This window comes from Coenobita brevimanus, chromosome 47 (genome assembly GCF_032717465.1).
Source record: "Coenobita brevimanus isolate Jiangsu-jjx chromosome 47, ASM3271746v2, whole genome shotgun sequence".
NCBI lineage: Eukaryota > Metazoa > Arthropoda > Malacostraca > Decapoda > Coenobitidae > Coenobita > Coenobita brevimanus.
This window is the reverse complement of record NC_137000.1, coordinates 12,218,139-12,243,329: the sequence shown is the minus strand read 5'-3', so window position 1 is coordinate 12,243,329 and position 25,191 is coordinate 12,218,139. Positions and strand designations below refer to the sequence as shown.

The window sequence follows — 25,191 nt, the reverse complement described above, 5'->3', positions numbered from 1 at the left end:
TATTCTTAAGCCAGTTTTAGTATTCTCTTCCTTTCATCATCATCTATCTATCTATATACCTAGGCTGCTTCCCCCAGGGAAAGAGAGGTAGCCGAGACAGGACGACACACTCCCCATTTACTCATCCATTCAAACACATTCATTCGCATCTTAGCCCCAAAGGGGAGAAGGGACAGATCCTCACCGCACCACACCACACAAGGGTCAACTGCGCAATGCAATTAGTGACATCCACAGCAGGGCCCGACAGCAGAACTGGTTTACCCCTGCCACATCATAACAGACCCATCCCCTTACCCGCACCTGACCTGACTAGCTGATCAGACCAAATGCAGGAGAATATCCCCTCAGGGCTGCATTATCACTTATTCATTCACAATTTCTCTCCATTTATATCTGTCACACACAGCCACTCTTCCTTGCTCAACAGACATCCCTCTCGCATCCAACGCTCTCTTCACACTCTCCAGCCATCCTATTCGAGGTCTTCCTCTCAGTCTTACACCTCTCACATCAGATCTAGTTATCTTTTTTCACCAATCGCTCATTATCCATTCTCTCCATATGCCCAAACCATCGCAACACCCTCTGCTCAACTCTACCAGCCATCTCCCGAACAACTCCAGTTCTCCTTCACACTTCATCATTTCGCACCCGATCCATACGCGTCACTCCACACATACTCCTCAGACACCTCATCTCCATTGCATTCAAACTTTTCCTCTCTGCTTTTTTTTTTTTAAATGCGAGGAAGAAGGAACCAAAGGCCATGAGCCCGCAGTAACAGCTCCCTCAAAGAGAAAAACAAAATACAATAGAGAGCCAAATTCAAGATCCGATCATTTTGAGATGCCTGGACACACTGCGTTTGAAAGACTGGAGATCATAGGCAGCAGGAAATACAGACAGAGGGAGACAGTTCCAGAGCTGACCTGTTGCATAAATGAAAGACTGGGAGTAACGGTTAACTCTTGCATTAGAGAGTTGGACAGAAAAGGGATGAGAGTTTGCTGCCAGACGGGTGCTACGCACCCGTCGTAGAGGTGGAGGAATGCAAGCAGACAGTTCAGAGGAGCAGTGACCATTAAAGTAGCGATAGAAAAGAGATGAAGATGCAACAGTGCGGCGAAGAGACAGAGGTTGAAGGGAGTCAGTAAGAGGAGGCGAGTTAATGAGATGAAAAGCCTTTGACTCCATCCTATTGAGAAGGGCTGTATGTGGGGAGCCTCCCCACACATGAGAGTTGTACTCCACACAGGGGTGGATAAAACCCCTGTATAGAGTCAACAATTGTGGAGGGGTAAAGAAAGAGCGGAGTTGGCTTAGCACACCCAATCTCTTGGAAGCAGATTTTACAAGAGATGTAATATGATCTTTCCAAGATAAGTCCCGAGTAAATGAAACCCCAAGCATGTTCAAGTACGATGCAGGATTAAGCTGAACACCACCAAACACCAATGGGTATACCTGTGGAAGATTTTGTAGGGTTGATAGGTGTAAGAACTGAGTCTTAGAAGCATTAAAAACAACCATATTATTTTTACCCCAGTCAGAGATACGAGCCAAGTCAGACATTAGGTGTGCCATGGCCTCATCCCTTGTTTGTTGAAGCAACTGTTGAGATAGGCGTTGCGGGAACCGAATGGAAAGGTGAAGGGTGGAGTCATCAGCGTATGAGTGGATAGGGTTAGATGTACAGCTTAGAAGATCATTGATGAATAAAAGGAAGAGAGTTCGTGATAGGACAGAGCCCTGAGGAACACCACTGTTGATAGATCTAGGAGAAGAACGATGACCGTCTACAACAGCGGCTATAGAACGACTAGAAAGGAAGCTAGCGATGAAGGCACAGATAGGATAGAAACCGTAGGAGGGCAGTTTGGAAATTAAAGATTTATGCCAGACTCGATCGAAAGCCTTTGAGATGTCAAGTGCAATGGCAAAGCTTTCGCCAAAGTCCCGAAAGGAGGATGACCAGGAGTCTGAAATGTAGGTGAGAAGATCGCCAGTGGAGCGTCCCTGACGTAACCCATACTGACGATCGGAAAGAAGGTTGTGATAGGAAAGATGCCTTAAAATTTTTCTATTGAGAATTGACTCGAAAACTTTTGAAATACTGGACGTTAAAGCAATTGGACGATAGTTGGAGGGTTGGGAGTGATCACCCTTCTTTGGGACTGGCTGAATGAGAGCAAACTTCCAGCAAGAAGGAAAGGTTCAAGTTGACAGACAAAGGCGAAAGAGTTTGCCTAGGCAGGGTGTAAGCACAGAAGCACAGTTCTTGAGAACAACAGGAGGGACCCCATCAGGCCCATATGCCTTGTTAGTACTGAGGCTAGTGATGGCAGAAAATACATCAACTGAAAAAATTTTAATGTCAGCCATGAGGAAGTCAGAGGGGGGAAGTGATGGAGGAACAGCACCGGAATCATCTAAGGTGGAATTGGAGGAGAAAGTCTGTGTGAAGAGATCTGCTTTATCAGTAGAAGAAATACCTACAGAACCATCAGAGTAGAAAAGAGGCGGGAAGAATGATGAGGTAAAGTTGTTAGAAAGATTTTTGGCAAGGTGCCAGAAGGAGCGGGAAGAATTCGAGTTGGAGAGTTGAGAGCATTTAGTATGGATGAAATTATTTTTAGTAGAGCGAGAACAGACTTAGCACGATTCCGGGCAGAAACTTAAAGATGATGTGATTCAGGGGTGGGTTGGCTCCGGTACCTTTTGTAGGCCCTCTCCTTGTTGTGGACAGCATTAGAACAAGCGTGATGAAACCAAGGCTTTCTTGCGTTAGTCAAAGGATATGAGAAAGGAATGTATGCTTCCATGCCCGAGTGAATAACCTCCGTAATGCGCAAGGCACACTCAGATGGCTCCCAGCCACGGAAGCAATAATCATTCCAGGGAAATTCAAAGAAGTACTGCCTGAAGGCCTCCCAGTCCGTGGCTCCAAAATGCCACAGACGACGTTTCCCTGGAGGGTCCACAGGCCGTACTGGAGTGATAGGACAGGTTAAGGTAATAAGGTTGTGATCGGAGGAGCCCAACAGAGAGAAAAGATTAACAGAGTAAGCAGAAGGATTAGTTGTAAGGAAGAGGTCAAGTATGTTGGAGCTCTCTCCAAGGCGGTCAGGGATACGGGTAGGGTGCTGTACAAGCTGCTCTAGGTCATTAAGGATAGAAAAGGTGTAGGCTTGTTCACCAGGTGGATCCGTGAAAGGAGAGGAGAGCCAAAGATGGTGGTGAACATTGAAATCTCCTAGAATGGAGATTTCAGAGAAAGGAGAAATGGATAGAATGTGTTCCATCGTAGAAGTAAGATAGTCGAAGAATTTTTCATAGTCAGCAGAATTAGGGGATCAGTAAACAGCACATATATATTTAGTCAGAGAATGACAGGAAAGCCGAAGCCAGAGTGTAGAGAATTCAGAAGAATCGAGTTTAGGAACACGAGAGCAAGATAAGTCGTTGCGTATATATACACAACAGCCACCTTTGGCTTTGAAATGAGTATAGAGAAAGTAGGAGGATACAGAAAAGGGTTTGCTGTCAGTTGCCTCAGACAGCTGAGTCTCCGTTAGAAAAAGAAGGTGAGGTTTAGAGGAGGAGAGGTGGTGTTCAACGGAGCGAAAGTTAGAGGAAAGGCCGCGAATGTTGCAGAAATGAAGAAGGAGTCAGACAGTGGTTCCAGGCACCTCGAGTCGTCATCGGGAGAGGGGCGGATGGTGGGGGTATTTATGGTCCACCCCCCGCGGGGACTCCGAGGCTGTGTGTTGTGACGCCATGATTTTTGATTTTTGGAAAAGGAAGTGTAGTGTGTACTGTGCATGTAGTTTGGTGTAGATAGTTAGAGAAATTTGTACTGGAGAGCATGCTGGCCTACTCTCTGTGTAACTGATACACTGAAAAAGTTCAGCAAAGGGGGATGGTCAGGAACTAGTCCTGAGGGCTGATGAAACGGGAGCTCCAGCACTCCCTGTCGTCAGCTTTTTATCCACCTCGGGAATACTGCCCTGCTCGACTGGTGCTACAGTTTACTGCTACACCCATATTCCATGTTTCAGCCCCATATAACGCAGTCGGTACCACAACACCCTCATACAGTCTTCTCTTTACATACATTCTAAGCGAACGACATTTAAAAACTTTTTTCATTCCTCCCAGCACCTTTCCTACTTCATTTATTCTAAAATTCACTTCTGCATCTATTCTTTATTATTATTACTATAATTATTATTGTTATTATTATTATTATTATTATTATTATTAATCATTTCATTATTATCGTTTACCATTATTATTACTACTGTTAGTAGTAATAGTAGTAGCAGTAATAGTAATGGTAGTAGTAGTAGTAGGTGTACAAGATCATCAATCATCATCATCATCAACTTAATTGTTTTATTACTCTCTTCTTCCACTGTTTCTCTCCCCATACTTAATCTCAAACATGCCTTCCCTGCCCCCAGAAACCCGACCCCCAGTGGTTCCTTTGGCTTCGAGTGGGAGGCGGTGGGTGAGGGGACGGGCCTTCCCCACCTAGACATTCAGCCGCAGCCGGTTATGAGAAATGACACGCGAAGAGAGGTGAGAGAGAGAGAGAGAGAGAGAGAGAGTGAGAGTGTGAGTGAGACAGAGTGAATGAGAGTAAGAGAGAGAGACAGAGAGAGACAGACAGACAGAGACAGAGAGAGAATGAGAGTGAGACTGAGAGAGAGAGAGAGAGAGAGAGAGAGAGAGAGAGAGAGAGAGAGAGTGAGACAGTGAGAGAGAGAGAGAGAGAGAGAGAGAGTGAGAGAGAGACAGACAAACAGACAGAGACAGTGAGAGAGAGAGAGAGAGAGAGAGAGAGAGAGAGAGAGAGAGAGAGAGAGAGACGGAGGGAGGGAGAGTGAGAGACAAAAAGAGAAAATGAGACAGACAGACAGACAGACAGACAGAGACAGAGATAGTTCTTACCTAATTGTTCTTACCTAATTGTATCTTTACAGGAATGAGCCAAGCTCGTACTGTCCCGTGTCTTAAACCATATTTATCGTACATATCCTTAATTTTGTGAATTGTTTTGGCACACACTATTTCATTCGGTAGTGCATTCCATTGATCAGTTGCTCTGTTTGGGAAACTGAATTTCCTTACGTCTTTATCAACTCTCTTCTTATGCAGTTTTTTGCAGTGTCCTCTTGCTGATGCTTCCCCATATGTTAAGTAATCATTTATGTCTGTTTTCTCCTTCCCTGATATGCATTTATATAGCATTATCATGTCACCTCTTTTCCTTCTCTCCTGTAGTGTTGGTAGATTCAGATTATTTAGTCTTTCTTCGTAGCTTAGGTCCCTTAGGCTTGGTAAACATCTTGAAGCGGCCTTTTGAACTTTTTCAATCTTGTCTATGTGTTTTTTGAGATGAGGACTCCAGACTACTGATGCATACTCCAGGGTTGGTCTAATGAATGATGTTATTATCCTTCTTAGCATGTCTTCATTTATGTATGTGAATACTATTCTCCTATTTGCAAGCATTGTATACATGTTCCGTACCTTCTCGCTGATGTGGTCAGCCGGAGATAGTTTGTTATTGATAATCTCACCTAGGTCCTTCTCTTTTCCTGATGTGTGTAGGGTTTTATTTCCTAAAGTATAATCCAATCAGGTCTTTTTCCACTTATACCAAACTTGATTACATGACACTTGTCCACATTGAATTCCATTTGCCATGTATTACTCCATTCATGAAGTTTATTTAATTCTTCTTGTAGCTCTTTACAAGTCTGTGATAGTAATTCTCCTTAGTATTTTTGCATCATCTGCAAACATATTCAGATAGCTTTCATTTCCAGTGTTACTGTTTATATCATTTATATACACTAAAAACATGATTGGTGCCAGCACTGAACCCTGTGGTACTCCACTAGTCACTTCTTTCCATGATGAGTAGTTTCCCTTTAGTACTGTTCTCATTTCTCTTTTTATGAGAAAATCTTGCGTCCAACAAAACAGTTTGCCTCCAATTCCTCCTTGATGGTACAGTTTCCATAAAAGTCTTTGGTGTGGTACTGTGTCAAATGCTTTCTTGAAATCTAAATAAATACTGTCCACCCATCTTTCTCTTTCCTATGTTACTCCGTCATAGTAGCTCAACAGATTAGTAACATATGATTTTCCTTTTCTGAAACCAAACTGTCTTTCTGTTATCATACTGTGTTCTTCTAGATGATTTACCCAAACTTTTCTTATAGGCATTTGTAATACCTTGCTTACAACACTGGTCAGTGATACTGGTCGGTAGTTGAGTGGATTTTATCTATTCCCTTTCTTGAATAACGGGACAATATTTGCTTTCTTCCAATATCAGGTAGTTTACCTTGACTCAAGGATTTCTTGAAAATTAAAAATAATAGTTTACTTAACTTCTTTGCACATTCTCGTAGTACCCAACATGAAATTTCATCAGGACCACTTGCTTTTCCTCTGCCTAATATACTTAACTCCTCCTGTATTACTTTTTCTGATGTTTGTATATCTGGTAGTATGTGTATATCTGGTAGTATGTGTTCTGATACTTGTATATCTGGTAGTATGCATTGTCGAGGAGGAGGGCCTTTACCTGGTCGCGTGGGATTCCCAGTTTCTCCGTCTGGTAATGTATGACCTCCTTGACGAAATGGCGGTGGAACCAGTCTTTGAAGATGTGGCCTGTGAACCATGCCTTCAAGGAATGGTACCAAACGACAGTCGTGCCACCCTGTCATTGAAGAAGAGTGTTAAGTTGCTTGCAGTAAAGAAGGCAGAGTCTGTGTGTGTTTAGCTCCTAATAAATTGCATTCGAACTATTACATACTGTGCACAAGACTTGAGAAAATGGAAGAAGAGAAAACAGAGGAGTGCGGAAATTGCTCGAGAAGAGTAATAAATGGACTTCAGTGTGATGGATGTCAAAAATGGTACCATGCTGTATGCCAAAAAGTAAAGAAAGAGTTCTACACCATAATAGAAATGCATAAGGAACTTATATGGTTCTGACAAGTTTGCAAACCAAAAATAAGAAATAATATGAAGAAAATATGCAACATGGAAAAGCAGAATGAAGAGCTGGTAGAAAAATTAAATGAACTGAACATGAAGCTTGATAACATCAAGGGTGAAATTACGAGAGAGGTAACTCACCAGTTTAGAAACAACTTGCCGGTGAGTGAAGATGATATTGTTGAGAAGGTAACAGAGAGAGTATTAGAACATATGAAAGAAGAAGATAAAGCTAGAAGGAAAAACCACATAGTGATGCATAATGTCCCAGAGTCAGAAAGTTAAAGTTATATAGAGAAAGTGAATGAAGACATAGCTATGTGTTGTGATATATTTGAGAACTCTCTAGGATTAGATAAGGAGGAGTTTACTATCACTAAGGACATGAGGATAGGATAGCCCAGAAGAGAAGGCAATAACAGAAATAGGCCTGTATTGGTGCAACTAACAGATGTGAAAGAGAAATGGGCAATAATAAAGAGGGCAAAAAAGCTGAAAGATGAAAGTGATCCAGCAAAGAAAAGAATTGGAATTTCACTTGATCTGACGGAGAAAGAAAGGCAGGTTGAAAAAAGACTGAGGCAAGAGTTAAATGAGAGAAAAGCTAACGGAGAAACAGGATTATATATAAAAATCGGAAGATTGTGCAAAGTAAGAGAGGACAGAGGAAGAGAAAATTAGAACCATACAATGATACAGTACAGAAAGATGAAATAAGAAAAAAAGAAAAAGGATATGGGGTAACATTTAAGTTCATCAATATACATGGATTAAGTAGACATAAGGTAGTAGAGGTACAGCAACTCATATCAGAGTCAAGATATGTCTGACAGAAACACAGCAAAAAAATAATAAAACTGAATTAGATAATAACATAATGAAGCATGAGAGAAATAAAAGACAAAAAAGGAGGAGGTATAATGGTTCTGTATAAACAAAACAGTAACATTACTCTAAGAAAAGAAACTTTGAAAAATAAGGATGTACTTGTACTAAAGGGAAAAATATTAGATCTAAGCATAAGAATGATTATAGTATACTTTTCTGTAATTAGGACAGAAGAAGACAGAACTAGAAATTTCTCAATTAAACAAGAGATAGAGAAAAGTATGAATGAAGCAGAGGATGAGGCTCTAATAGTCATGGGAGACTTCAATGGGTATACAGGTATGTTAGGTCATCAACAGCTTGACATGAATGGACCATGAATATAGACGAGAAACAAGAAACTATAGATATCATTGATCATAATCTGATCTGTGCAAGGTTTATAATAAAAAGAGAAAGGGAAAACTTTAACAAACAAGGAAAGTGGGAAACAGTGGAGTATTACAGGACAGATGAGATATCTCAACAACAGTATGCAAATAGAGTGGAAGAAAAACTTAATGAAATCAGAGTTACCAACATAACACAGATGAATACATTAATAGAAGAAGCTGCCAGCGAAACGCTAAAAACAAGCTATAGAAGAAAAGTAATTCAAAGGGAAAATAAAATAAGGAAGCCTGTTTGGATAAACGATGAAATAAGAAAGGAAATAAAAAAGAGGAAAAAATTGAATAGGAAAAAAAGAAACACACAAAATCAGGATGAAGGAGACAGAATATATGAGCTCTATAGGGAACAAAAACAGAAGGTGCAAATCCTCATTAGAAAGGAGATGTTTAAACATGAACAAAATCTCACAAAAGAAATAAATGAAAGCAATGAAAAGAGTAAAAAATTGTGGGAGGCTGTTAATAAACTAAGGGGTATAGACAAAAAATTAGACAAGTTAGCAATATACAGCAAAGAAGGTAACAAACTAAATGATATACAGGCTAGTGAGGAAATAATAAAATCTTGGGATAAAATCTATAAAAAGCATGAAAACAACATAAATGAAGCATGGAATAGTGACACAAGGCAAGAATACATTAACAAGCTGGACCTAGAAAGTAATCAGAATGTCATGAATATAGATATACCGATCGCACACAATAGAGAGAGAACATATGAATTCCCTCCTAGTATAAGAGAACATATGGACATGTGCTGCAAAGTACAAAGCAAAATAAAACTCATGGAATATCCAAATATTACGCAAGACCAAGGAAAACAGTGCATACAAAAGCTAAAAAACAGAAAAGCCCCAGGAACAGATAAAAAGAAGCCTGAACTCTACAAAGTCCTGATAAAAAGTGAGCAGTGTATAGAAAGTCTTACAAACTGCTTTCAGCACATTATAGATGATGGGACAGAAGTTAAGGAATGGGTATGGTCAAATACAATAATGATAGAGAAAACAACTAAACCTACATCAGACCAGCGCAGACCAATAGCGTTGACCAATATTTTGTACAAAATATGTATGTCACTGATAGGAAAATTTGTGGACAGCCATATCACCATGAATAACGAGGCTAAAGAAACACAAACAGGCTTCACAAAGGGAGCTAGAATAGAAGACAACTTATTAACCTTGCAATACTGCATAGAGGATAGCTACCAGAAAGGAAAACCTATTATAATAATATCCATTAATTACTGAAAGGCATTTGACTCAAAAGAGAGAAAATAGTACAGGCACTAATGCAATACAAGGTACACCCAAAGATAATAGATACCATTGTTAACATATATAAAGAAGATAAAACAAAAATAAAAGTAGGTGATTCTGAAATAGAAATGGACATAACTAGCGGGATTAGACAAGGCTGCACAGGTTCGACAATATTATTCAAATTAATAACCAACCTGATAATAGAAAAATTGGAAGGACAAAATATTGGATTCATCAGTGAGAAACTGAAGATTAGAGTACAGTACTACTCTTTGCTGATGATGGACTCCTAACAGCACACTCGATAGAAGATGCAAAAGACAGCCTAAAAACAGTAATACAATTTAGTCAAGAATGTGGTCTAAACATAAATAGAACAAAAAGTAATATCATCATCCATAATATGAAAAGCCAGCCAGATGAAATCGAAGGGATAAAAGTAACTGATAATATAAAGTACCTTGGATTACAGATAGACAACAAAAGAAACTACTTCAAAAAACAGAAGGAAATGATGGCACAGAAAACTCAAAAGATGGCAGATATTACATACTCGGTAATAGCAAGGTGTTGTAATAAAGTCATGATAGGTAAAACCTACTGGAAAAACGTAGCCGTACCTACAATACTTCATGGGTCAAATATCATAAAATACACTGATTCAGAAATTGAAAAGTTACAAAGGATAAAAAACGGAGTATACAGACAAATATTAGGAGCACTCAAGTATGTAGCAAACTGCACACTAAGAGGAGAGATTGGAACATCATTAGTTAAACGAAGAATAATCACAGGTAGATTAGAGTACCCAGGGGTATTCTTCAAGGCAAAAATGAATTACAAAAAACTATACTAGAAATGATGAATATACAAAATATGAACTGGATGAAGGAAACAAATAAGTACAAGGAATTAATAGGAATAGCTGACAGAGAATTAATGATTATGACAAAAAGCAGACTAAAGGAGATAACAATGAATTGGGACACACAGAAATGGAAGGAGGAAGTATCTAGGAAAACAAGCCTGAAGTTATATAAAGAATGGAAAGAGAATATCAGAGAAGAACAAGTATATGATAATAGACCAGCATCAACAATCCTCTATAGAGCAAGAACAAACTACCTGCCATTATTCGATAGACATGAAAATGGAAATATAGAGTGCAGATTATGCTGTGCGGAAAAAGAAGATCTGGAACATTTTATGCTCGAGTGCACAGTGTACAATGATCAGAGACTGAATGCTGTGGAGTTACAAAAACCCTACATTGAAAATCAAGAAGAAATAATTGGATATTTTTTATTTAGTGACATAAACATTGAACAGAAAAAAAGTATCCTATATAAACTCTGGGAAATAAGAAAAAAGAAATTCATGGAGCAAAGCACAACGTAGTGAATGCATGAAAAGGAATAGAGCTCAGGCGGTGCCGTTGTAAAGGCATTACCTCCGACAATCATCTGATCTGATCTGATCAGGAAGGACATCCATCACCCCACGAAAACACCGAGGCTGCTTTGCACAGCCAACAATAACGGGCTTAAGCTGGTGCATGCCGTTAGCATTAGCACAACACAAAGCAGATATCCTTTGCTTGGAGAGCTTGCGGCCAGGTACACGCTTCTCCGTCTCCTCAGCTAGAGTGTTCGTAGGCAAAGAGCGATAAAATAAACCAATTTCGTCAGTGTTGTAGACTTGACCGAGAGTGAGGCCCTCCCTGTCGATCAAGCCTTTCACCTTGTGCCGAAACTCCTCTACTCCATCCTCGTTAGCGTCCAAGGCTTCGCCATGAGACTTACAGTTGGTAAGGCCATGTCGTAACTTGAACGCGATGAGCCAATCCTCGGATGCCTTGAAGTCTAGGGCGTCGTGAAGCCTTGCGAACTTCTCAGCAGCAGCCTTCAGCTCCGTCCCACGCACCATCACACCAGCAGCACATTGCTGTTGATACCAAATCAACGTGGAATGGTCGACTTCACCATACTTGGGAGTAAACATCTTCCTCTCCACGTTGCTTTTGCTTTTCGATGAGAAGTCAGTCGTGTACTGCATGAGTTTGTCTCGGGATCTCTTGATAGCAAAGTACATCAGGCCAGGTTGAACTCATGAAGGATGCGTGACGAAGACCATCCCACATCAACTTTCTCCAATATCTCCCTCTTCTTCTCCAGAGTCGAAACCTTCTCTTCCTCTTCTCAGGCGGCGGGGCCATCATCACACACACGAAGGAGAGGCACGAGAGCAGAAGGAGAGCCTGCAGCAGGTAAGGCAGCACCACAAAAGCGAGCACGTGGGCAGCCATGACGACGAGCGTGCACTCATGACAAGAGACGGGCGGTAAGTGGGGAGGATGCAGGGGTGCTCTAGCGAACGTTGGAGGAATGACGCACTAAAACAAAGCTGTCCCACGCCGTGCGCTACAAGTTCAAATTACGAGCGGGAAGAAGTCGGATTTTTTTCGATTTTTTTTGCGGTTTTTCGATCATTTTGGGAATATTGGATCCCGGGATGATAATGTCCGGTAAGTGGGGATGTCCGGGAAGTGGGCATCCGGATAGTGCAGGTATTACTGTATAACATTCTCTCTCTCTCTCTCTGGCTAGCTTGGCGAGTGACAGACTCAAAGCAATGAGAGAAGCTGTACTCTGTATTTATCTTCAGTACGGTGACGTGTATTATTTCTTTATTCTTGCCACCTTCAGTTGATTACATTCATCTTTGTAGAGACCTTTTGTTTTAAAGAGGCAATTGGGTGAGTGATTTAGTCTCCCCTGTTTCAAGTCTCTCCAAAGCTGAACAAATCTGTCTTGAAACAGTGAAAAAAGACTGAAAAAGTGTTGTAGGATTTAGGGGTTTACTTGTCTAGTCTCCTTACCCTCATTCAACAGTGCTGTACAAGCGTGCAGAGATGAGAGCAGAACTGGTTAATAATTTCGAGGAGATCGGCCCCCTCAGTCTCCTGCTGAATAATACCAATCCTGCCACTACAACCAACTCTACCACCACCGACTGTGCCACCACAACCAACTCTGTTACCACCAGTTCTGCGACCAACGCCTCCACCAACCTTGCCATTGCCACAGCGATCTTTAGCCATTACCTTGGTGGTGTGAAAGTGGACGAGACGAACAGCGAAGAAATAACGCAGGTAATAAAATAAAGCAGAATTTGATATGATTCTTCGTGACGTTCTCATTTGCTATTAGTAAGATATAACTTGGAGAAAAAATACCATGCCTAATGGTTTGTAACTCAGGGAAGGCCAAATATGTTTCACTTATAACTTAATAAACGCCTACTGTAATATTACTCTCTTCACTCTACATCTCTTCCTCTTAATTATGATTTTGACTCTCTTAGGATGGAAATTTTTTGCCAGTGTCCCACCCATGATCCCGTCTTTATAAAGTGCATTTCAAATGCTGTTCGCTATATTCTTATTCCAATACACGCCTTTTTAAATGTCTCGCTTCACATACTTGCCATATTTAATAATCTTATTGTACATCTTGCACTTCTCACTCTCTTTATCTTGCATTCTGATCTCTCATAATAATTAGCCATATAATACACTGCTGATGCTAGTTATTTTGCTTGTTGCTGTGCTTAAATTCGGTCTGCCTGACCGAGGAGACTCCTCGACCACAGACAAGCAACTGCCTCCTCTGGGCTGTCCCACAGGTACAGCACAATAGTCATACTGTGTAGGGTGTGGCGCCTCCTTGAGGTAAACAGCACATCACCAAGAAAATATAGGGAAGTTTGGCTCTCGAGTGGACCCCGCAGCTGCTTTACCCAAGGACACAGCGCCAGGACTTGTGGGCTCCTCTTTAGCGCCTGAGATTAGCAAAGCCTTCAAGCAGTCTCAAAGCCAGATAACAGCAATGGAATGTGGTCTTAGTCTGGCATTCCAGTATTACAAAGGAAATATTAACTGGGACTCTAAACTGATCCTAGATGGTGCACTGTCCATTATCTTAATTTACTTTCCAAGTTTTCATGTTTCTGACAATCTTCGCACCCCTTTCATACCTTCCCGGCATTCGTATTTCTCACAATCTACCCACCTTTTCCTCCCCTATTATCTTTGTTACAATATATAATCTCCATCTCTTTCATTGCATACTACTACCCGTGCCTCAGATTCTCTCAGCTGTTAAAGTAGGTCCTCTCACTGCCGTCACATCTACTCCCACAGCTGTTCACTGACTACAACTTTGGTGTTCCAAGCGACCCCAAAGCCCAGGTCCACGCACGAAACACGAACAGGAAGGTGTACGCTTTTGAGCTAACGCACAGGGGTCAGCATTCCGTGGCAGATCTGATGAAGCCCACAGTTGGCAAGCACTGTGAGTCTGTTTTCCTTCTACTTAATCATTTCAGTCCGATGACTTATTTCAGGTTTCATTCCTGCCATCCTCAGACTGTTTTTTTTTCTTCTTCTTCTTCTTTTTTCAGCTTAGGTGAGATTTTTATAACTGGAACGGTTAAATGTGGTAACAGATTCATTGCCCAACATACGTGCTTCAATTTGTTTGCCTGTCCTCGTTTACTACATTTTGTTTTCCCTTTACTCAGTATAATTTATTTCACTCAGACTACTCACTGTGCAGTATACTTGGTTACTGCTGCTTGGTTAGGTTGTATGGCCAGTACTTAGTTACCAAAGTTTGTTAACCCTATACCTTGTTACCGTGGTTTGTTAGTGTTTGCTCTGTATATTGTTGCTATTTCTTGTACTTATACTGTTACAAGAGTTTATTATCCCTATTCCCAGTTACTGTAGTTTGCTATACTTAATATATAATCATTATTGTTTGTTTGACCTATACTGTACTTAGTTGCATCTTTGCGTGCTCTATACTCGGCTGCTTTACATAAGAACATATAAGAACATAAGAAGAGAGGATAACTGCAGTAGGCCGGTTGGCCCATGCTAGGCAGCTCCTAGAAAAGTAACTGAACTACTAGAATGAGATAAGGATAGCAAAGAAGGCTCCCCCCCGCCCTCCATATCCTCCAGCCGAAGCCGGCAGGAAAAAGTCAGAAAGAACACCACACCGTATAGAAAAACTGGCGTGGACATTTTACAGGAAAGTGTGAAAGGAGAATAGAGACTATCATAGTGTAACCTGAAAAGAAAATTTTTTTGAATTAGTATTGGTTATAAGATTTTCTTTATTCTATATCCACCCCTTATATGTCATATGCTTATCTAGCCTATGCTTGAAACTCTCAATGGAAGAGGCAGCAACTACTTGACTAGGTAGCTTATTCCATTCGTCTACTACTCTATTACCAAACCAATTTCTACCGATTTCCTTTCTGAAACGGAATTTTTCTAGTTTGAAACCATTATTTCTAGTTCTATCCTGCATGCTCACTTTAAGTACCTTGCTAATAGTATCTCCCTTATTTATACCATTCATCCACTTAAACACCTCAATTAAGTCTCCCCTTACTCTACGCCTCTCTAGCGAATGCAGACTTAGTCTTTTCAGTCTGTCTTCATATGACAGGTTCCGGACGTCATGTATCATTTTAGTCATTCTTCTCTGTACATTTTCTAACGAATTAATATCCATTCTATAGTAAGGACACCAAAATTGTACTGCGTAGTCTAAATGTGGCCTTACTAATGCTAGATAAAGTTTCAGTATTACTTTAGATGATCTATTGCTCACGCTTCTCGAAATAAATCCTAGGACCCTATTTGCTTTATTTCTCGCATTAATACACTGTTGCCTTGGTTTAAGGTCGTTACTAATCATAACTCCTAGAACTCTCTCGCATACCGATTTGCTAATTTCTTTGTTATCTAAGCTGTATTTAGTATCTCCAATGGTCTTGCCTACGTTAAGTACTTTACATTTTTCAACGAAAAAATTCCATTTGCCAAGTTTTAGACCATTTGGACAATGTATCGAGGTCTTTTTGTAAGTTATGGCAATCGTCAGTCGAATTAATGATACGCCCTATTTTTGTATCGTCGGCAAATTTGCTGATGCTGCTATTGACTCCTAAGTCTAGATCATTTATATATATGATAAATAATAAGGGACCGAGTACTGAACCCTGTGTTACACCGCTAGTTACTAATCCCCAGTCCGACTTAGTTCCATTTATTAATATTCTCTGCTTTCGTCCTTTCAGCCAGGATTCTATCCATTTTAAGATATCGCCGTCTATACCGTGTGCTCGAACCTTTCTAACTAACCTTTCGTGTGGGACCCTATCAAAAGCTTTACTAAAGTCCAGATAAATAACATCGTAAGCTTTATCGCTATCTACTGCCTCATAGACCTCCGAGTAGAATGACAACAAATTTGTGAGGCAGGATTGTCCTTGCCTGAATCCGTGCTGACTTTCGTTTATAAGATTAAATCTTTCTAAGTGTTCTCTAATCTTATTTGCCAAAATTGACTCTAACATTTTTCCTACTATTGACGTTAGACTTATCGGACGATAATTTGACGCAGCTGATTTATCACCCGTTTTAAAGATGGGCACTACGTTTGCGGTTTTCCACGCCTCTGGAACTTCTCCTGAACTTAAAGAGTCATTAAATAACGTTAAAAGTGGCTGACATTATTGTTCTTTGGTTTCTTTTATAATTTTTGCATATATATCGTCCGGACCTGGCGATTTTTGAGGTTTTAACTTATTAATTTCTTTCAATACGTCCTCCTTACTAATGGTTATTTTACTAAGAATATTTTCCGTATTCTCATTGGTAAATATTTGCTGCTTGAGGGACCAGGCTTAGATTTTCCTTGGTGAATACTGATATGAAATAATTATTTAGGATGGAGCACATTTCTTTATCTTCACTGGTAATGTCACCTGATTCTGTTCTGAGTGGTCCTATCCTATCTTTATTTTTCGTACGGTACATTTGATAAAAACCCTTGGGGTTTTCTTTTGATTCACTTGCAACCTTAATTTCATAACTTCTCTTTGCTTTTCTTATCTCCCTCTTTACTTCTCTATTTAAAATCGTGTATCGGTTACGTAAGTGCTCCTCTCCACGTTTTATTTTTCTATATATTCCTTTCCTGAATTATTAGTTCTAAACGGTTATGAAGGAATATATCTATCTTGGCCTCCGTGTATTATATTTATTAACTCGTTATACTTCTCACTGGTTCAACGTCTGTTTGGTACTGGAGCTGAGTTAATTTCCGTCACCTGGACTACATTCCTATCTACCACCTCCCCCCTCACAGACACCTGACGGACATCCCCACGTGTTTCCTGCGCCTGACCTATGACCTGGGGTTCCCCATTGACCTGGCATTCCCTCAAACACCGTTCGAAAATAAGCTCTTAAGCCATCGAAATCTCCTAGACGAAAATTAGGAACGGTGGAGGTATTTTCAGTGGAACAGACATCCCAAATAAATTTGAACTTAATTTCTTCATGATCGCTATTACCAAGTCGTCCACCAACCTCTATATCGCTAATGATATTTTCTTTATTACCTAAAACCAAATCTAGTATATTATTACCTCTGGTGGGCTCCCTGATATACTGATAAAGGAAATTATCCTGTACTACCTCTAGAAATTCCTCTGACTCTGCATCTCCTGTCTGATTTCTCCAATCTATCCTTGGCAGATTAAGGTCCCCTACAATTATTACTAAGCTGGACTGTGATGCTTTCCTTATTTCCTCCCAGAGGTATTTACTATCAGCTCTACTTAATTTAGGAGATCTGTAAATTGCTCCTAAGACTAATTTCTCCCTATTGTTACTAATTTCAACCCAGACACTTTCTGTGTCCCTATTTACTTTAATGTCTGCTTTATTGTAACAGTTTAATGAATCCTTTACATAAATAGCTACCCCTCCCCCATTTCTTCCCTGACGGTTTGACACAAAAATATTATAGCCTTTTATCTGATATTCTGCTAAAAATTCTCGAGTGTCTGTATTCATCCAAGTTTCACTAATAACGGCAATGTCTATTTTCTCTGTACAAATTAAAGCCCTCAGTTCATCCATTTTATTACGTAAACTCCGGCTGTTTGTGTAGTACACTTTCAGATTATTACGAGTAGTTATGCCTCTACCTTGGCATTTACTGTTATTTATTTTATTACTAACTGGGAAACTCTTTACTTTACTAATATAACAATTTTTTGTAATATCGCTTATCGCCCTTCTATCATCGCTTGTTCTATCATCTATCATCGCCTGCTCAATTTGAGGTGCCTGAGTGGATGTATCTACACTATTGGTTGAACTTTTGTTCTTAATTTTGCAAGTATCGATGCATCTATCCAAACATGGTAATAATGATTTCTGAGTGTAGTTGCTGCATCTTCCTGTACACCTACTTCTCAATATCGAAAAAATCCCTCCAACTCCCTGTCTATCCTTCCAGCTAAAACAGTAACTCCCTGCCTGTTAAGATGAGTCCCATCCCAACTATACAAGGCACTCCGTCCATAAAACCGGTCCCAGCTGTCTATGAAAGGTATTGCATTATCTTTGCAATACCTTTCAAGGCGACAATTAAATCCTATTGCCCTACTCAACCATTCCCTTCCAACCCGCCACCTTGGTAAAACACCAAGCATTACAGGGGTTCCTCCCCTCTCCCTAACCTTTTCTAACATCAACTTTTACTTTTTCCACAGTACCTCACTCTTACGGCTACTAATATCATTGCCTCCTACACTGAGGCACACAGTGGGTTTGTCACCACTTTCCTTTACGATATTTGACATTTTTTCTACCACATTAGCCACCCTGGCCCCTGGAAGACACACATGTTTAGCGAGTGGAGTATACATGGCCCTGTTCAGATATCTCACCTGGGAGTCTCCAACAACAGCAACATTTTTCTTACCTTTCTTGTTCTGTTTATACTTACCTGTACTGGAAGTTCTCTCACCGTCCTTCTCCTCTACTTCCCTCTCTGCCTTCCCTTCACATTCGTCTCGTAGTGCGTCGAATGCATTAGTTGTCTTAACTTTCGTTTGCTTTTTAAGAGTGAACTTCGTTGCACCCTTCTTAACTAGTGTCCAACCTTCAGCCTTTTTCTCTTTCTCCTCCAACATCTCCTCCAACAATTCCCTCATCTGTGACTTCTCCTGCCTGAGAATTTGTACCTCCCGCTTCAGTTCGAGAAGTTCCTCCTTTAATTCAAGGTAGTCCTTTTCAATACCTGCAGTGGGGACACAGCTCTCTGCCGAGGAAGCCATTATGCACTAGTTCACACAAGGTAGCACACACTATCACGGGTCACTACGGGTCACCACAACACACACTCTCACGGATCACTAGTACAGCACTATCGCTGATCACTGCAACACACTAACACAACCACTATCACAGATCACTAAAGCACACTAGCGCAACACTACCACAGGTCTCAGGCACGTCTGAGCAGACTGACCTCACGAGAGCGACTCGACTGACCTCACGAGAGCGACTGACTGACATCACGAGAGCGACTAGTTTCCTCCACATTTTTTTTTTTATTTTTACAGTTTGTTACTGTTTGCTGTGTCTTCAATTCGTGTAATTTCCTTGCAGGGGTGACCCACGCAGACGACCTACTGTACCTGTTCTACGGTGGGCCTGTCTACTCCCTCTTCAACCTCACACGCCACGACGACCTCAAGGTTAGGGCCATCATGACGCAGCTCTGGGTCAACTTCGCCGCCGCAGGGTAAAGATAAGGGCCTGAGACTAGGTGGCATAGGAGGCTTCTTAACACCTTTTTCTTAGCGATTTATTTTGCGTACTGCATTCTCTTACGGGTTTTCTATTGTTTTATTATTATAGAAGACTCTGTAGCAGGTCTTACTAAGTGATTTATTTTTGTAGTTTAGCTCATATTCTTTTGCCTCTTATTCACATTATATCAGTATTTGCATAGTTTATTTCAGTAACAGGAACGAGGATAATGAGATGAAATGTGTAGAACAAATAACTAAGGAAGAGGTGTCAGGAAATCTCTAGCCATTTAGAATACCATCCAAAGGGGATGGTTAAATTCTTCGTCCCCGTTCCTCCTCCTCCTCCTCCTAAACTACTCTTTTTTTTTTTTGTCACTCCTTTCACATCTTATGAATTCTGCTTCACTTCTTGCTGTGTATTTAGGCCTCCCTTTCATTCTTAAGCCAGTTTTAGTATTCTCTTCCTTTCATCATCATGATTTTTCATTTTTTATTATTATTACTATTAATATTATTGTTATTATTATTATTATTATTATTATTATTATTATTAATCATTTCATTATTATCGTTTACCATTATCATTACTAATGTTCGTAGTAATAGTAGTAGCAGTAATAGTAATGGTAGTAGTAGTAGTAGGTGTATAAGATCATCAATCATCATCATCATCATCTTAATTGTTTTATTACTCTCTTCTTCCACTGTTTCTCTCCCCATACTTAATCTCAAACATGCCTTCCCTGCCCCCAGAAACCCGACCCCCAGTGGTTCCTTTGGCTTCGAGTGGGAGGCGGTGGGTGAGGGGACAGGCCTTCCCCACCTAGACATTCAGCCGCAGCCGGTTATGAGAAATGACACACGGAGAGAGATGAGAGAGAGAGAGTGTGAGACAGAGTGAATGAGAGTAAGAGAGAGAGACAGACAGATAGAGACAGAGTGAATGAGAGTAAGAGAGAGAGACAGACAGATAGAGACAGAGAGAGAGAGAGACAGAGACAGAGAGAGAGAGAGAGTGAGTGAGAGAAAGTGAGAGAGAGAGAGAGAGAGACAGAGAGAGTGAGAGAGAGAGACAGAGAGAGTGAGAGAGACAAACAGACAGAGACAGTGAGAGAGAGAGAGAGAGAGAGAGAGAGAGAGAGAGAGAGAAGGAGGGAGGAAGAGTGAGAGATAGAGACAAAAAGAGAAAATGAGACAGACAGACAGAGACAGAGATAGTTCTTACCTAATTGTATCTTTACAGGAATGAGTCAAGCTCGTACAGTCCCGTGTCTTAAACCATATTTATCGTACATATCCTTAAATTTGTGAATTATTTTGGCACACACTATTTCATTCGTTAGTGCATTCCATTGATCAGTTGCTCTGTTTGGGAAACTGAATTACCTTACGTCTTTATCACCTCTCTTCTTATGCAGTTTTTTGCAGTGTCCTCTTGCTGATGCTTCCCCATATGTTAAGTAATCATTTATATCTATTTTCTCCTTCCCTGATATGCATTTATATAGCATTATCATGTCACCTCTTTTCCTTCTCTCCTGTAGTGTTGGTAGATTCAGATTATTTAGTCTTTCTTCGTAGCTTAGGTCCCTTAGGCTTGGTAAACATCTTGAAGCGGCCTTTTGAACTTTTTCAATCTTGTCTATGTGTTTTTTGAGATGAGGACTCCATACTACTGATGCATACTCCAGGGTTGGTCTAATGAATGATGTTATTATCCTTTTTAGCATGTCTTCATTTATGTATGTGAATGCTATTCTCATATTTGCAAGCAGTGTATACATGTTCCGTACCTTCTCGCTGATGTGGTCAGCCGGAGATAGTTTGTTATTGATAATCACACCTAGGTCCTTCTCTTTTCCTGATGTGTGTAGGGTTTTATTTCCTAACATATAATCTCAATCAGGTCTTTTTCCACTTTTTTCCAAACTTGATTACATGACACTTGTCCACATTGAATTCCATTTGCCATGTATTATTCCATTCATGAAGTTTATTTAATTCTTCTTGTAGCTCTTTACAAGAGTTTGTGATAGTAATTCTCCTTTGTATTTTTGCATCATCTGCAAACATATTCAGATAGCTTTCATTTCCAGTGTTACTGTTTATATCATTTATATACACTAAAAACATGATTGGTGCCAGCACTGAACCCTGTGGTACTCCACTAGTCACTTCTTTCCATAATGAGTAGTTTTCCCTTAGTACTGTTCTCATTTCTCTTTTTATGAGAAAATCTTGCGTCCAACAAAACAGTTTGCCTCGAATTCCTCCTTGATGGTACAGTCTCCATAAAAGTCTTTGGTGTAGTACTGTGTCAAATGCTTTCTTGAAATCTAAATAGATACTGTCCACCCATCTTTCTCTTTCCTATATTGTGTATTTTACTCTGTCATAGTAGCTCAACAGATTAGTAACACATGATTTTCCTTTTCTGAAACCAAGCTGTCTTTCTGTTATCATACTGTGTTCTTCTAGATGATTTACCCAAGCTTTTCTTATAAGCATTTCTAATACCTTGCTTACAACACTGGTCAGTGATACTGGTCGGTAGTTGAGTGGATTTTGTCTATTCCCATTCTTGAATAAGAGGACAATATTTGCTTTCTTCCAAATATCAGGTAGTTTACCTTGACTCAAGGATTTCTTGAAAATTAAAAATAATGGTTTACTTAACTCCTTGGCACATTCTCGTAGTACCCAACATGAAATTTCATCAGGACCACTTGCTTTTCCTCTGTCTAATTTACTTAACTTCTGTATTACTTTTTCTGATATTTGTATATCTGGTAGTATGTGTATATCTGGTAGTATGTGCTCTGATATTTGTATATCTGATAGTATCCATTGTCGAGAAGAAGGAGGGCCTTTACCTGGTCGCGTGGGATTCCCAGTTTCTCCGTCTGATAATGTATGACCTCCTTGACGAAATGGCGGTGGAACCAGTCTTTGAAGATGTGGCCTGTGAACCATGCCTTCAAGGAATGGTACCAAACGACAGTCGTGCCACCCTGTCATTGAAGAAGAGTGTTAAGTTGCTTGCAGTAAAGAAGGCAGAGGCTGTGTGTGTTTAACGCCTAATAAATTGCATTCTAACTATTCCATACTGTGCACAAGACTTGAGAAAATGGAAGAAGAGAAAACAGAGGAGTGCGGAAATTGCTCGAGAAGAGTAATAAATGGACTTCAGTGTGATGGATGTCAAAAATGGTATCATGCTGTATGGCAAAAAGTAAACAAAGAGCTCTACACCATAATAGAAATGTATAAGGAACTTATATGGTTCTGCCAAGTTTGCAAGTCAAAAATAAGAAATAATATGAAGAAAATATGCAACATGGAAAAGCAGAATGAAGAGCTGGTAGAAAAATTAAATGAACTGAACATGAAGGTGGATAACATCAAGGGTGAAATTACGAGAGAGGTAACTCACCAGTTTAGAAACAACTTGCTGGTGAGTGAAGATGATATTGTTGAGAAGGTAACAGAGAGAGTATTAGAACATATGAAAGAAGAAGATAAAGCTAGAAGGAAAAACAACATAGTGATGTATAATGTCCCAGAGTCAGAAAGTGAAAGTTATATAGAGAAAGTGAATGAAGACATAGCTATGTGTTGTGATATATTTGAGAACACTCTAGGATTAGATAAGGAGGAGCTTACTATCACTAAGGTCATAAGGATAGGAAAGCCCAGAAGAGAGGGCAATAACAGAAATAGGCCTGTATTGGTGCAAGTAACAGATGTGAAAGAGAAATGGGCAATAATAAAGAGGGCAACAAAGCTGAAAGATGAAAGTGATCCAACAAAGAAAAGAATTGGAATTTCACTTGATCTGACGGAGAAAGAAAGGCAGTTTGAAAAAAGACTGAGGCAAGAGTTAAATGAGAGAAAAGCTAACGGAGAAACAGGATTATATATAAAAATCGGAAGATTGTGCAAAGTAAGAGAGGACAGACGAAGAGAAAATTAGAACCATATAATGATACAGTACAGAAAGATGAAATAAGAAAAAAAGAAAAAGGATATGGAGTAACATTTAAGTTAATCAATATACATGGATTAAGTAGACATAAGGTACTAGAGGTACAGCAACTCATATCAGAGTCAAGATATTGTATGTCTGACAGAAACACAGCAAAAAAATAATAAAACTGAATTAGATAATAACATAATGAAGCATGAAAGAATGAGAGACACAAAAGACAAAAAAGGAGAAGGTATAATGGTTCTGTATAAACAAAACAGTAACATTACTCTAAGAAAAGAAACTTTGAAAAATAAGGATGTACTTGTACTAAAGGGAAAAATATTAGATCTAAGCATAAGAATGATTATAGTATACTTTTCTGTAATTAGGACAGAAGAAGACAGAACTAGAAATTTCTCAATTAAACAAGAGATAGAGAAAAGTATGAATGAGGCAGAGGATGAGGCTCTAATAGTAATGGGAGACTTCAATGGGTATCCAGGTATGTTAGGTCATCAACAGCTTGACATGAATGGAAAAATAATCTTGGACTGGATAAATGAATATAAATTAATCTTGCTTAACTGTGACAATAACTATACAGGTATTTACACGTGATCTAGAGATAATCAGTGCAGTGTAACTGATTACATACATGTCAGTGGAAAAATGTACTACTTCCAGACCATGAATATAGACGAGAAACAAGAAACTATAGATATCACTATCATAATCTGATCTGTGTAAGGAATATAATAATAAGAGAAAGGGAAAACTTCAACAAACAAGGAAAGTGGGAAACAGTGGAGTATTACAGGACAGATGAGATATCTCAACAACAGTATGCAAATAGAGTGGAAGAAAAACTTAATGAAGTCAGAGTTACTAATATAACACAGATGAATACATTAATAGAAGAAGCTGCCAGCGAAACGCTAAAAACAAGCTATAGAAAAAAAGTAATTGAAAGGGAAAATAAAATAAGGGAGCCTGTTTGGATGAACGATTAAATAAGAAAGGAAATAAAAGAGAGGAAAAAATTGAATAGGAAAAAATGAAACACACAAAATCAGGATGAAAGAGACAGAATATATGAGCTCTATAGGGAACAAAAACAGAAGGTGCAAATCCTCATCAGAAAGATGTTTAAACATGAACAAAAGCTCACAAAAGAAATAAATGAAAGCAATGAAAAGGGTAAAAAATTGTGGGAGGCTGTTAATAAACTAAGGGGTATAGACAAAAAATTAGACAAGTTAGCAATATACAGCAAAGAAGGTAACAAACTAAATGATATACAGGCTAGTGAGGAAATAATAAAATCTTGGGATAAAATCTATAAAAACCATGAAAACAACATAAATGAAGCATGGAATAGTGACACAAGGCAAGAATACATTAACAAGCTGGACCTAGAAAGTAATCAGAATGTCATGAATATAGATATACCGATAGCACAAAATAGAGAGAGAACATATGAATTCCCTCCTAGTATAAGAGAACATATGGACATGTGCTGCAAAGTACAAAGCAAAATAAAACCCATGGAATATCCAAATATTACGCAAGACCAAGTAAAACAGTGCATACAAAAGCTAAAAAACAGAAAAGCCCCAGGACCAGATAAAAAGAAACCTGAACTCTACAAAGTCCTGATAAAAAGTGAGCAGTGTATAGAAAGTCTTACAAACTGCTTTCAGCACATTATAGATGATGGGACAGAAGTTAAGGAATGGGTATGGTCAATACAAAAATGATAGAGAAAACAACTAAACCTACATCAGACCAGCTCAGACCAATAGCGTTGACCAATATTTTGTACAAAATATGTATGTCACTGATAGGAAAATTTGTGGATAGCCATATCACCATGAATAACGAGGCTAAAGAAACACAAGCAGGCTTCACAAAGGGAGCTAGAATAGAAGACAACTTATTAACCTTACAATACTGCATAGAG

At 39.5% G+C, this 25,191-nt stretch overlaps 1 protein-coding gene across 1 annotated transcript in view; it reads left to right on the top strand.

The window, feature by feature from the left end:
* LOC145399075 (carboxylic ester hydrolase-like) overlaps window positions 1-25,191 on the top strand; it is a 76,304-nt gene that overhangs the window by 25,486 nt on the left and 25,627 nt on the right. The window contains exon 10 of the mRNA XM_080271830.1: window positions 4,467-4,584. Within this exon, the coding sequence (XP_080127956.1) occupies window positions 4,467-4,584 (118 nt within the window). The remainder of the gene's footprint in view (window positions 1-4,466; window positions 4,585-25,191) is intronic.